The 15,004-nt window shown below is 39.2% G+C and overlaps 1 protein-coding gene across 1 annotated transcript in view; it reads left to right on the top strand.

Moving 5' to 3' along the window:
• Positions 1-15,004, top strand: part of MOCOS (molybdenum cofactor sulfurase) — a 75,175-nt gene that overhangs the window by 40,948 nt on the left and 19,223 nt on the right. The window contains exon 10 of the mRNA XM_004059341.5: positions 14,350-14,428. Coding sequence (XP_004059389.1) covers positions 14,350-14,428 — 79 coding nt within the window. The remainder of the gene's footprint in view (positions 1-14,349; positions 14,429-15,004) is intronic.

The following is a 15,004-nucleotide window of genomic DNA, read 5'->3' on the forward strand; positions in this document are numbered from 1 at the left end:
TGTCTTTTTCAGGGACATAGATGAAGCTGGAGGCCATTAGCCTTAGCAAACCAACACAGGAACAGAAAACCAAATACCACATGTTCTCACTTATAAATGGGAGCTAAATGATGAGAACACATGAACACATAGAGGGGAATAATAGACACTGAGACCTACAGGAGGGTGGAGGGTGGGAGGATGGGGAGGATCAGGAAAAATAACTAATGAGTATTAGGCTTAATACCTGGGTGATGAAATAATCTGTATAACAAACCCCCATAACGCAAGTTTACCTATGTAATAAACCTGCACTTGTACCGCGGAATTTAAAAGTTGAAAAAAAAAAAAAAGATGAGATCTCGCCATGTTTCCCAAGCTGGTTTCAAACTCCTGGCCTCAAGAAATCCTTCTGCCCCAGCCCCCTAGTAGCTGGGATTATAAGCATTAGCCATTGTGGACTGCATATATTTTAACCTATTTTTGTAGTTATTCTTTAATACTTTTGTCTTTTGACTTATTTTTGACGTATTTTTGTAGCTATTTTAAATATTTTTGTCTTTTGACCTTTATGCTAGGATTAAAAATGAGTTACCCACTACCAATAGTAACATAATATTATTTATTTGTCTACATATTTACTTTATAGCAAATTTCATGCTCTCTTATGCTATTGTGTTGTTGTTTAGTGTCCTATAGTTTCCACTTGAGGAACTTTCTTTTGCATTTTTTATAAATCAGGTCTAGTAGTGATAAATTTTCTGAGCTTTTGCTTGGTATGGTATTCTTGTTGGCAGGTTTGTTTCTTTTAATAGTTTGAATATATCATTCTACTTTGTCTGGCTTACAAAATTTCTGCTGAAAAAATCCACTGATTGTATTATGAGGGTTCCCTTGTATATGACAAGTCAGTTTTCCCTTGCCTTTTTCCTTCCTTTTGACTTTTGGCAACCTGATTATATGTGTCTTGGCGTGGATTTTTTCAGATTTATCTTATTTGGTATCTGTTGGGCTTTTTGAATTTGGATGTCCATTTTCTTCCTGGATTTGGGAAGTTTTCAGCCATTCTTTCTTTGAATAAGCTTTCTTTTCTTTTCTCACTCTTTTCAAATTTTTAGACTCCCATAATGTGTATATTGATCCACTTGATGATGTCTCATAATTCCCCTAGGCTTACTTCACCGTTTTAAATTTTTACTTCTTTTTGCTCCTCTGACTGAATTATTTCCAGTGACCTGTCTTCAAGTTTGCTTATCTTTTCTTTTGCTGATCTAGTCTGCTGTTGAACCTCTCTTATAATAAATTTTTTAGTTCAGTTACTGTGTCCTTCACCTCCATGATTTCTATCTGGTACTTTTAACATTTTCTATTTCCTTGTCAAACTATTCGTTTTGTTCATGCACTGTTCTCTTGACTTTGGTGACTGTCTTTATAGAGTTATTTTAAACTCTCTGTCAGGTAAACCATATTACTCTGTTTCATTAGGGTCAGTTGCTGGAAATTTATCTTGTTCTTTTGTTTGGAACATCTTTGCCTGATTCTTCATTTTCCTCAAGTGTCTGTGTTGGTGTCTGTGCATTACTTGTTTGTCTTTTTGTTTCAAGACATCTTGCTCTGTCACCCAGGCTGGACTACAGTGGCACGATCTTGGCTTACTGCAACCTTTGCCCCCAGGTTTCAAGTGATTCTCATGCCTCAGCCTCCCGAGTAGCTGGGTTTACAGCTGGTGTGCACCACTACACCAAGCTAATTTTTTTGTATTTTTAGAGATGGGATTTCACCATGTTGGCCAGGCTGGTCTCGAACTCCTGACCTCAGGTGATCCACCCACCTTGGTCTCCCAAAGTGCTGGGATTACAGACATGAGCCACTGTGCCCAGCCTGTGTCTATGCATTAGACAAAGTAAGCAACTCTCCTAGTCTTCACCGACTGGCCTCATAAAAGAAGACCCCTACCAATCAGATTGGCCAGAGATTCAGGGGGTCACTAACAACTCTTTCCTCCCTTTAGGAGAATCAGGCAACTACGTTTTCTATCTGCTTATGGTGTGACGAGCACTGGGGAGCTCAAGATGCTACCTCCATTCTCTTGTGAGTGGCTTCACTGTGCCAGGCCCATCAGAGCTCTAAGACTGAGAAGACAGAAGCCAGTCCTCTAGGGAGCTCTCTTGGAAAGGTTGGGGTGCTAGACACACAAACCAGCCCCTTCTCTTCCCTGAGTGAAGCTGAGAGTGAGGGGCTCTCTTCCTGATTGCATGGCACTGCACTGTGGGCCAGGTGTCTGTGGAGACGGTGCTGGAAATCTCCCTACCAGTTTCAGTGAGTCTGGTTTCATGTTCTGGGGTTCAGGAGCCTTTCAATTAGGTTCTGATTTCCATGTCATCTTCTAATAATGATAGTTTTGTACCTTTCTTTTTCATTTTTATTTCTGTTTATTTTTGTCTTACTGCATTTGTTAATCTTTCCTATATAATGAGGAATGGAGCACTGATGGAAGACATTCTTCTTTATTACCAACTTGAGTGGAATGCTTCTGAAGTTTCAAAAATAAGAATGATGTTTATTGTAGGTTTTTGATTGATTTATTTTATCAGGCTAAAGTAGTTCTTTTCCTATTTTGCCAAAAGTTTTATCATGACTAAATTTATTTCTTACTGAATGCTTTTTCTGTATTTGTTTATCATATTTTTTCCCATAAGCTATTAATGTGATGTATTACATTACTAGATTGTCTATAACTGAGCTATATATTTGGTATCTTAAGGAAAAAGTACACTTGGCAATGACTTTCTAATACATTGCTGGGTTTGGTTTGCTAATATTTTAGTGCTGTTTGTGTCTGTTTTTATCAGTGAGAGTGATTATAGCCCATTGTTATTAAATTATTCTTGTTCAAGTTCAAGTACCCAGGATATTAACATACGTTAATTATTGTTATTTTGAACTGTTACCTATGCATTTTGAACTGTTACCTATGCATGTTACGCACTCCTTTATATATATGATATGTATAACATAGAAAAAAGAATAGCTTTCCAACTCTACTGACATAGTAAGTTTTTTGTTTGTTTGTTTTGTTTGTTTGTTTGTTTTTTAGCAATAACGATGATTGATGCAGGAATCCAATTTGATGCTAACTCCTAGAGGCTACTGAGATTTGACACTCTATGCTGATATCTTTATAGAATGAGCCTTCATGCTTGTCTGTCTATTTCTAAAGGATTGAAGGTAGCTTAGAGAACAATGACCCACGATATGGATGACCCAGAAGTACAGAAATCTTTCAAAATAATTTATAGAGTGTCCTTGGGGCCTTGGATGTGATCGCCCCCATTCAGGCTCTTCCATAAAAAACTTGCTCAGTGCACATACTATTGGTGGCACTGATAATGATGAAGAAAGTCTTCATGTTATAAAAAGATTTCTAAGACCCAGGCACTTCCTTGATCCAACCAAATTCTAGTGTCATTAAAATTCTTTTTTTGTTGTTTTTGTTTTTTTGAGACACGTTCTCACTGTGTCACCCAGGCTGGAGTGCAGTGACACAATCTCAGCTCACTGCAACCTCCATCTCCTGGGCTCAAGCCTCAAGCGATCCTGCTACCTCAGCCTCCCGAGTAGCTGGGACCACAGGCATGTGCCACCACATCCAGCTAATTTTTGATATTTTCAGTAGAGATGGGGTTTTGCCATGTTGCCCAGGCTGGTCTGAAACTCCTGAGCTCAAGCGATCCACCTGCCTCGGCCTCTGAAATTGCTGAGATTCCAGGTATGAGCCACCATGCCTGACCTTAAAATTATTGTATATTTCATAATAATGAGCTTTGATTTACAGTTATTCCTTTTTAATTTTGAACAGATACAGTAATTGTACATATTTATGGTGTACAATGTGATACTTTGAAACATGCATACAATATGTAATAATAAAATCAGTGTAATGATCAAATCAGTGTAATTATATAGCATATTCATCACCTCAAATATTTATCATTTCTTTGTGTTGAGGATGTTTAAAATCCTCTTTTCTAGCTATTTTGAAATATTTAATAAATTATTGTTAACCGTGGTCACCCTATTGTGCTACAGAATACTAGACCTTATTCCTCCTATATACCTGTAATTTTGTACCCATTAACCAACCTCTCCCTATCCCCTTCTTTCTCCTACCCGTCCCTGCTTTTGGTAACCATTATTCTACTCTTTACTTCTATGAGATCAACTTAAAAAATTCCCACATATGAGTGAGAACATGCAGTATTTGTCTTTTTATGCCTGGCTTATTTTACTTAACATAATGTCCTTTAGGCTCATCCATGTTGCTGCAAATAACATAATTTCCTTCTTTTTTATGGCTGAATAATATTCCATTACACACACACACACACACACACACACACACACCATTTTCTTTATCCATTCATTCATTGATGAACACTTAAGTTGATTCCATAACTTGGCTACTGTGACTAGTGCTGCAATAAAAATGGGAATGCAGATATATCTTAAACATACTGATTTTCCTCTCCTTCGTTATTATTATTATTATCACTTCAATAGTTTTTGGGAAACAGGTGGTGTTTAGGTAAATGGGTAAGTTCTTTAGGTGTGATTTCTGAGATTTTGGTGCACTCATCACCCGAGCAGTGTACACTGCACCCAGTTGGTAGTCTTTTATCTCTCAACTCCCCTCCCACCCTTTTCTGCAAGTCTCCAGAGTCCATTATGTCATTCTTATGTCTTTATATCCCCATAGCTTAGTTTCCACTTAGAGAACATACAATCTTTTATTTTCCATTCCTGAATTACTTCCCTAAAAATAATGGCCTCCAACTCTATCCAGGTTGTTGCAAATGCCATTATTTAGTTCCTTTTAATGGCTGAGTAGTATTCCATGGTGTTTGTGTGTTTGTATACCCACATCATATTTTCTTTATCCACGCATTGGCTGGTGAGCATTTAGGCTGGTTCCATATTTTTGCAATTGTGAATTGTGCTGCTATAAACGTATGTGCACAAGTGTCTTTTTTATATAATGACTTCTTTTCCTCTGGGTAGATACCCAGTAGTAGGGTTGCTGGATCAAATTGTAGTTCTACTTTTAGTTCTTTAAGGAAACTCCATATTGTTTTCCAAAGTGGTTTTACTAGTTTACATTCCCACCAGCAATGTAAAGTGTTCCCTTTTCACCACATCTATGCCAGCATCGATTATTTTTCAATTTTTAAATTACGGTCATTCTTGCAGGAGTAAGGTGGTATTACATTGTGGTTTTGATTTGCATTTCCCTGATAATTAGTAATGATGAGCATTTTCTCATGTTTGTTGGCCATTTGTATATCTTCTTTTGAAAAATTTCCATTCATGTCCTTAGCCCACTTTTTGATGAGATTATTTGTTTTTTGTTGCTGATTTGTTTGAGTTCCTTGTAGATTCTGGATATTAGTCCTTCGTCAGATGTGTGGTTTGCAAATATTCTCTCTCACTTTGTGGATTGTCTCTTTACTTTTCTGGGTATTTCTTTTGCTGTGCAGAAGCTTTTTAAATCAGGTCCCATCTATTTATCTTTGTTTTAGTTGCATTTACTTTTGGGTTCTTGGTCATGAATTCTTTGTTTACCCCAATATCTAGAAGGGTTTTTCCAATGTTACCTTCTAGGATTTTTATGGTTTCATGTCTTAGATTTAAGTCTTTGATCCATCTTCAGTTGATTTTTGTATAAGGTGAGAGATGAGGATCCATTTTCATGTTTTTACATGTGGCTTGCCAGTTATCCCAGCACCATTTGTTGAATAGGGTGTCCTTTCCCCACTTTGTTTTTGTTTGCTTTGTTGAAGATCAGTTGGCTGTAAGTATTTGGCTTTATTTCTGGGTTCTTTATTCGGTTCCATTGGTCTGTGTGCCTGCTTTTTAATACCAGTGCCATGCTGTTTTGGTAACAGTAGCTTTGTAGTATAGTTTGAAGTTGGGTAATGTGATGCCTTCAGATTTTTCTTTTTGCTTAGTCTTGCTTTGGCTAAGTGGGCTGTTTTTTTGTTTCCATATGAATTTTAGGATCATTTTTTCCTAGTTCTGTGAATAATGATGATGGTATTTTGATGGGAATTGCATTGAATTTGTATATTTCTTTTAACAGCGTGGTCATTTTCACAATATTGATTCTAGCCATCCATGAGCATTAGTCCATTTGTATTGTTGTATTAGCCTGTTTTCACACTGCTATAAAGAAATACCTGAGACTGGGCAATTTATAAAGGAAAGAGGTTCAATTGACTCACAGTTTTAAATGGCTGGGGAAGCCTCAGGAAACTTACAATTATGGTGGAAGGCAAAGGGAAGTGAGGACCGTCTTCACATGGTGGCAAGAGAGAGAAGGGCAAAGGAGGAACTTCCAAACATTTATAAAACCATCAGATCTCATGAGAACTTACTCACTATCATGTGAACAGCATGGGGGAAACTGTCCCCATGATCCAATCACCTCCCTCCCTTGATACCTAGGGATCACAACTTGAGATGAGATTTGGATGGGGATACAGAGCCACACCATATTATTCTGCCCCTGGCCCCTCCCAAATCTCATGTCTTTTAACATTTCAAAACCAATCATGCCTTCTCAACAGTACCCCAAAATCTTAACTCATTTCAGCATTAACTCAAAAATCCAGTCCAAAGTCTCATCTGAGACAAGGCAAGTCCCTTCCACCTAGGAGCCTGTCAAAGAAAAAACAAGTTAGTTCCTTCCAAGATATAATAGGGTACAAGAATTGGGTAAATATACCCATTTTAAATGGGAGAAATTGGCCAAAACAAACGGTCTTCAGTCTCCTTGTAAGTCTGAAATCCAGCAGGGCAGGCATTAAATCTTAAAGGTTCAAAATGATCTTCTTTGACTCCATGTCTCACATCCAGATCACACTGATGCAAGAGGTGGGCTCCCATGGCCTTGGGCAGCTTCTTCATGGGCTGAAGTTGAGTGATGGGGCTTTTCCAGGTGCAAAGTGCAAGCCGTTGGTGGATCTATCATTCTGGGGTCTGGAGGACAGTGGCCCTCTTCTCACAGCTCCACTAGGCAATGCCCCTGTGGGGACTCTGTGGAATCTCCAATTTCATATTACCCATCTGTGCTGCTCTAGCAGAGGTTCTCCATGAGGGATCCACCCCTGTGCAGACTTCTGTCTGGATATCCAGGCATTTTCTTACATCCTCTGAAATCTAGGTGGAGGTTACCAAATCTCAGTTCTTGACTTTTGTGTACCCACAGGCCCAATACCACATGGAAGCCACCAAGGCTTGGGGCTTGCACCCTCTGAAGCAATAGCCCAAGTTGTACCTTGGCCCTTTTAGCCACAGCTGGATTGCGAGTGGCCAGAATGCAGGGCACCAAATCCTGAGGCTACACACAGCAGTGGGGCCCTGGGCCTGACCTACGAAGCCATTTTTTTCCTCCTAGGCCTCCGGGCCATGATGAGAAGGGCTGCTACCAGGATCTCTGACATGCCCTGGAGACAATTTTCCCCATTGCTTTGGCAATTAACATTTGGCTCCTGGTTACTTATGCAAATTTCTGCAGCAGGCTTGAATTTCTTTTCTATAGCACAGACTGCGAATTTTCCAAACTCTTATGCTCTGCTACCCTCCCCTTTTAAATATAAGTTCCAATTTCAGATCATCTCTCTCAAGTTCAAAGTTCCACAGATCTCTAGGGCAGGGGCAAAATGCTACCAGTCTCTGCTAAAGCATAGCAAGGTGACCTTTGATCCACTTCCCCACAAGTTCCTCATCTCCATCTGAGACTGCCTTAGCCTGGACTTCACTGTCCACATCACTATCGGCATTTTGGTCAAAACCATTCAACAAGTCTCTAGGAAGTTCCAAACTTTCTGACATCTTCCTGTCTTTTTAGCCCTCCAAACTGTTCTAACCTCTCCCCATTACCTAGTTCCAAAGTCTCTTCCACATTTTCAAGTATCTTTGTAGCCATGCCCCAAACTCCTGGTACCAATTTACTGTATTAGTCCATTTTCACACTGCTATAAAGAAATATCTGAGACTGGGTAATTTATAAAGGAAGCAGTTTAATTGACTCACAGTTCCACATGGCTGGAGAGGCCTCAGGAAACTTACAATCATGGTGGAAGGTGAAGCAGAAGCAATGACATTTTTCACATGGTGGCAGGAGAGAGAAGGGGGTAGGAGGAACTTCCAAACACTTATAAAACCATCAGATCTCATGAGAACTCACTGTCATGAGAATATCAGAGGGGAAACTGCCCCTGTGATCCAATCACCTTCCTCCCTTTATGAGTGGGGATTACAATTCAAGATGAGATTTGGATGGGGACATAGAGCCAAACCATATCAGATTTGTTTCCATTTGTTTGTGTCATCTATGGTTTCTTTCAGCAGTGTTTTGTTGTTTTCCTTGTAGGTATCTTTTCCTCCTTGGTTAGGTATATTGCTAAGTATTTTAATTTTTTTTTGCAGCTGTGGTAAAAGGGAATGTGTTCTTGATTTGATTCTCAGCTTGGTCACTGTTGGTGTGTAGCAGTGCTACTGATTTGTGTACATTGATTTTGTATCCTGAAACTTTACTAACTTCATTTATCAGATCTGGGAGCTTTTTGGATGAGTCTTTAAGGTTTTTTAGGTATACAGTTATATCATTGGCAAACAGGGACAGTTTGACATCCTCTTTACCGATTTGGATGCCCTTTATTTCTTTCTCTTGTCTGATTGCTCTGGCTACAACTTTGCTGAGGGTTTTAATCATAAAGTGTTGCTGAATTTTGTTAAATGTTTTTTCTGCATCTATTGAGATAATCACATGATTTTTGTTTTTACTCCTGTTTATGTGGCATATCACATTTATTGACTTGTGTAAGTTAAACCAACCCTGCATCACTGGTATGAAACCCAGTTGATCATGGTGTATTATCTTTATGATATGCTGTTGAATTTAGTTAGCTAGGATTTTGTTGAGGATTTTTGCATCTATATTCATCAGGGATATTTGTCTGTAGTTTTCTTTTTTTTTGTTATGTCCTTTCCTGGTTTTGGTATTAGGGTGATACTGGCTTTATAGAATGATTTAGGGAGGATTCCCTCTGTCTCTGCCTTTTGAAATAGTTTCAGTAGGATTGGTACCAGTTCTTCTTTGAATATCTGACAGAATTCAGCTGTGAATCCATCTGGTCCTGGACTTTTTTTATGTTGGCAGTTTTTTTATTACCATTTCAGTCTCGCTACTTGTTATTGGTCTGTTCATAGTTTCTATTTCTTCCTGGTTTAATCTAGGAGGGTTGTATATTTCCAGGAATTTATCCATCTTCTCTAGGTTTTCTAGTTTGTGTGCATAAAGATGTTCATAGTTGCCTTGAATGATCTTTTGTATTTCTGTGGTTTCAATTGTAATATTGCCCATTTCATTTCTAATTGATCTTATTTGAATCTTCTCTCTTCTTTTCTTGGTTAATCACACTAATGATCTATTGATTTTGTTTATTTTTTCAAAGAACCAGCTTTTTGTTCTATTTATCTTTTGTGTTGTTTTTTGTTTGTTTCAATTTCATTTAGTGTTACTCTGATCTTTGTTATTTCTTTTTTTTCTGTTTGGTTTGGGTTTGATTTGTTCTTTATTCTCTAGTTTTTTGAGGTGTGACCTTAGATTATTTATTTGTGCTCTTTCAGACTTTTTGATGTAGGCATTTACTGCTATGAACTTTCCTCTTAGCAGTACTTTTGCTGTATCCCACAGGTTGTGATTGGTTGTGTCACTGTTATCGTTCAGTTCAAAGAATTTTTTAAATTCCATCTTGATTTCATTGTTGACCCAAGGATCAGTCAGGAGCAGATTATTTAATTTCTATGTCTTTGTATAGTTTCGAGAGTTCTTTTTGGAGTTAATTTCCAATTTTGTTCCACTGTGGTCTGAAAGGGTACTTGATCTAATTTCAATTTTCTTAAATGTATTGAGACTTGTTTTATGGCCATCATATGGTTCGTCTTGGAGAATATTACATGTGCCAGTTAAAAGAATGTATATTCTGCAGTTGTTGGGTAGAATTTTCATAAATATCTGTTAAGTCCATTTGTTTTAGGGTATAGTTTAAGTCCATTGTTTCTTTGTTGACCTGTCTTGATGACCTGTCTAATGCTGTCAGTGGAGTATTGAAGTCCCCCACTATTATTGTGTTGCCATGTATCTCATTTCTTAGGTCTAGTAGCAATTGTTTTATAAATTTGAGAACTCCAATTCCGGTGTTAGGTGTATATAGATTTAGGATTGGGACACTTTCCTGTTGGACTGTTCTTTTTATTATTATATAATATTCCTCTTTGTCTTTTTAAACTGTTGTTACTTTAAAGTTTGTTTTGTCTGCTATAAGAATAGCTACTCCTGCTCACTTTTGGTTTCCATTTTCATGGAATATCTTTTTCCACCCCTTTCATCAAGTTTATATGAGTCCTTGTGTGTTAGGTGAGTCTCTTGAAGACAGTAGATACTTGGTTGGTGGATTTTTATCCATTCTGCCATTCTGCCTCTTTTAAGTGGAACATTTAGGCCATTTACATTCAAACATTACTATTGAGATATGAGGTACTGTTCTATTCATCATGCTAGTTGTCGCCTGAATACCTTTCTTTATTGTGTTATTGTTTTATAAGCTGTGTGAGCTTTATGCTTTAAGGAGGTTCTATTTTTGGTGTATTTCAAAGTTTTGTTTTAAGATTTAGGACTTCTTTTACCATTTTTTTTGTAGTGCTGGATTGTAGTCACAAATTTTGTCAGCATTTCTTTTTCTAAAAAAGACTTTATCTTTCCTTCATTTATGAAGCTTTGTTTTACTGGATGGAAAATTCTTGGCTGATAATTATTTTGTTTAAGGAGGCTGAAGATAGGACCCCAATCCCTTCTGACTTGCAAGGTTTCTGCTGAGAAATCTGCTGTTAATCTGTTAGGTTTTCCTTTTGGGTTACTGATGCTTTTGCCTCACAGCTCTTTAGATTCTTTCCTTCATCTTGACTTTAGCTAAACTGATGACTATGTGCCTAGGTGATAATCCTTTTGCAATGAATTTCCCAGGTGTTCTTTAAGCTTTTTATATGTGAATGTCTAGATCTCTAGTGAGATCAGAGAAGTTTTCCTTGATTATTCCCTCAAATAAGTTTTCCAAAGTTTTAGATTTCTCTTCTTCCTCAGGGACACCAATTATTCTTATGTTTGGTCATTTAAAATAATCCGAAATTTCATGGAGACTTTGTTCATTTTTTAAAATTCTTTTTTATTTGTCTTTTGGATTGGGTTAATTTGAAAGCGTTGTCTTTGGGCTCTGAAGTTCTTTCTTCTACTTTTTCAATACTATTGCTGAAACTTTCCTGTGTATTTTGTATTTCTCTAAGTGTGTCTTTCATTTCCAAAAGTTGTGATCATCTTTTCTTTATGATATCTATTTCTCTGGAGACTTTTTCATCCATATCCTGTATTTTTTTAAATTTCTTTAAATTAGTTTTCACCTTTCTCTGGTGCCTCCTTAAGTAGCTTAATAGTCAACCTTCTGAATTCTTTTTCTGGCAATTCAGAGATTTCCTCTTGGTTTAGATCCATTGCTGGAGAGCTAGAGTGATCTTTTGATGGTGTTATAGAACCTTGTTTTATCATATTACCAGAATGATTTTTCTGGTTACTTCTCATTTGGGTAGACTGTTTCTGTGGGAAGATGTGGGACTCAAGGGCTGCTATTCACATTCTTTCGTCCCAGGGGTGCTCCCTTGATGTGGTGCTCTCCCCCTTCCTCTAAGGATATGGCTTCTAAAAAGCCAGACTGCAGTGATTATTATTGCCTTTCTGGTTCTAGCCACTTAGCAGGATTCTGGGGCTCCAGGGTGGTGCTAAGAACTGTCTGCAAAGAGTCCTGTGATGTGATTCATCTTCACATCTTCCAGCTGTGGATACCAGCACCTGCTCTAGTGAAGGTGGCGGGGAGTAAAGTAGACTCTGTTGGGAGTCCTTGGTTGTAGTTTTGTTTTAGTGTGCTGGTTTTAGTCCTTGGTTGTAGTTTTGTTTAGTGCGGTGGTTTTCTCGAATGCTGGTTATGCTAGCAGTGAAGTTGTCACATGGACAGACTCAGGACCTCTGGTTAACCAGGGTGGTGCAGGTGGTGAAATTAGCTGTTGTTTTCTCCTTTGGAGCAGAGTTGTTCTCTTATGAGTTGCTGTAATGGCTTGAGTTGATTGGCCTCCAGCCAGAAGGTGCTGCTTTCAAGAGAGCACCAGCTGCAGCAGTAGAAGGGGGATATAATTTTGCCCTGCCTTGGCTAGGATAGGTACTTGGGTTTCTCAGGTAATGAACAGGGCCATAGAGCTCCCAAGAGATCATGTCATTTGTCTTTGGCTATCAGGGCAAGTAGAGAGAAACCATCAGGTGGGGGCAGGTTAGGTGGGTCTGAGATCATACTCTCCTTGGGCAGGACTTGCTGTGGCCACTCTGGGGGTGGGGGGCTGGTTCTCAGGCAAATGGAGTTATGTTCCCAGGGGAATTATGGCTGTTTCTGCTGTGTCAAATAGGTCTCCAGAGACATGGGGGAAAGCTGGCATTGAAAGACCTCACCCAGCTCCCACACAGCCAGCAAGGCCAGTCTCGCTCCCACTGTGCCTCCCCAGCAGCACTGAGGTTTCTGTACAGGCATCTGGTAAGCAGGGCTGAGATCTTGCCCCAGGCTACAAGCCTCCTGCTGAGAAAGCAAGCAGGGCTCTCAGGCCTTGCTCCTCCCTGCCTGCCAGGACAGTTGGCTGCAGCTTCTACGCTTGTATCTTTACTTCCCATTTGTCTCCTCTTCTGCATTCTACTTAGGAAAGTTTGTGCTCAGTTAAAATCATTACAAAGTCAAGCTAGGAGCTTCCTTCACCCTGCGGCCCCTCTCCAATTCCACTGGCTGCCTTCCCTTCCCCAAGGACCCCTGTGAGATAAGTCCAGGAATGGCTTTCCTGGGGTTCAAGCTGGAGACCAGGAGTCCCTACAGGGCTCTTCCTGCTGCTGCTTCTACTTTTATATTTTGCTTGGCTGCCTAAATCCATTTCAGCTCTAGGTAAGGTTAAATCCTCCCGTTGTGATCTGGATTTTCAGGTTCCCCAATGGGGATGTGTGTTTGGAGGCCAACTTCTCGCCTTCTTACACTTTGGGAACTCAAATTTTTGGCTATCTTGCGTTTGCAGCAGCAAGCTGCTTCTTTCAAAGTGTCTGTGAATTCTATCAGTTTTCCTGATATGTTCCTGCAGTGGTTCATGGAGCAAAAGTTCACAGTGTGAGTCTCTACATGCTGTTCTGTCTGTCTAACTGGGAGCTGTACATTAGTCCTGTCTCCTATCCACTGTTCTTTTTTTCCTCTGATTTTCCTTTCCTTTGGATAAATACCCAGAAGTGGGATTGCTGGATCATACGGTATTTTTTAGTTTTCTGAAGAACCTCAGTAGTGTTTTCCATGATGGCTGTACTAATTCACATTCCCACCAACAGTGTGTCAGAGTTCCCCTTTCTCTGCATCCTCACCAGCATTTGTTATTTTTTGTCATTCTGATAATAGCCATTCTAACTGGGGTAAGATCTCACTGTGGTTTTTGTTTGCATTCCCCTGATAATTAGTGATGTTGAACATTAAAAAAAAATCGATTAGCCATTTGCATGTCTTCTTTCAAGAAATATCTGTTCAGATTATTTGCTCATTTAAAAAAATTGAATTACTTGTTTTTTTTTCACTGTTGAGTTGTTGATTTCCTTTTATATTTGGTTATTAATCCCTTGCTGGATGGATGCTTTGCAAACATTTCCTCTCATTCTGTTGGTTGTCTCTTCATTCTGTTGTTTCCCTTGTTGTGCAGAAGCTTTTTAGTTTGCTGTAATTCTGTTTCCTATTTTGGCTTTTGAGGCTGATGCTTTTGAGGTCTCATCCAAAAATTCTTTGCCCAGACCAATGTCTTGAAGCAGTTCCCCAATGTTTTCTTCTAGTAGTTTAATAATTTGGGGTCTTAGATTTAAGTCTCTAATCCATTTTGAGTTGATTTGTGTATATGGTGAAAGATAGGGGTCTAGTTTTATTCTTCTGCATATGGTTATCTAGTTTTCCCAGCATCATTTATTGAAGAGAACTCTTCTTGCTCCAATGTTTGTTATTGACACCTTTGTCAGAAATCAGCTGACTGTAAATGTGTGGATTTATATTTTGGTTCTGTATCCTGTCACATTGGTCTATGTGTCTATTTTTATGTCAGTACCATGCTGTTTTGGTTACTATAGCTTTGTAGTATATTTTGAAGTCAAGTAGCTGTTGTTTTTACATAATGATAAATTTGTTTTTAACCTTTGTTCATTAGGGATGGAGCCTATAGAGGTGCCTCTTGAGGAAAATAGTGAACGGACTCAGATTCGCCAAAGCAGGGTCTGTGCTGACAGGTGAGACTCTAAAGCAGGTGAAAACCTCAGCTTTATTGACAGGCTGGCACCGAGGGGGAAGAGGGTAATGCCCTCTGCAATCTATCCTTTGCTACCCTTCAGTCCAGTTGCTGCCTATTTCTCCCTTGCATGCTTCTCTCTAACCACACTCTTGGCTCTTTGGTCTTCAAACCTCCCAAGCATGCCCCCTTCTCAGGTCTTTGCACTTGCTGTTCCCTCTGCCTGGTGCTCTTCCCCTAGTTATACCTCCACAGGGCTGTTCTCTCACCTCTGTCAGTTTCATCTCCAACAGGTCTCTGCTCTAAAGCCCCCTTCTCAGAGGGCCACATGACTACCCACAGAAAACAGCCCCTCCCTCTTCATTTCCCCTTTTGTATTCATCTCCTTTGCCTTTGTTGTTTCCAAGTTAATATATATCTGTTTATTGATCTTTAGTCCCTCCCACTAGAATGCCCATGTTGTACCCTTCAGAGCCTGGGACAGTGTCAAGAGGACAGTGTGGGGTGGGAAGAAAAGGTGACACAGAAAGAACAGTCTGGAAGGCACTGCAACACTCCAGAGGAGGCCTCATAGGGA

The sequence above is a fragment of the Gorilla gorilla genome, chromosome 17 (assembly GCF_029281585.2).
Source record: "Gorilla gorilla gorilla isolate KB3781 chromosome 17, NHGRI_mGorGor1-v2.1_pri, whole genome shotgun sequence".
Taxonomy (NCBI): domain Eukaryota; kingdom Metazoa; phylum Chordata; class Mammalia; order Primates; family Hominidae; genus Gorilla; species Gorilla gorilla.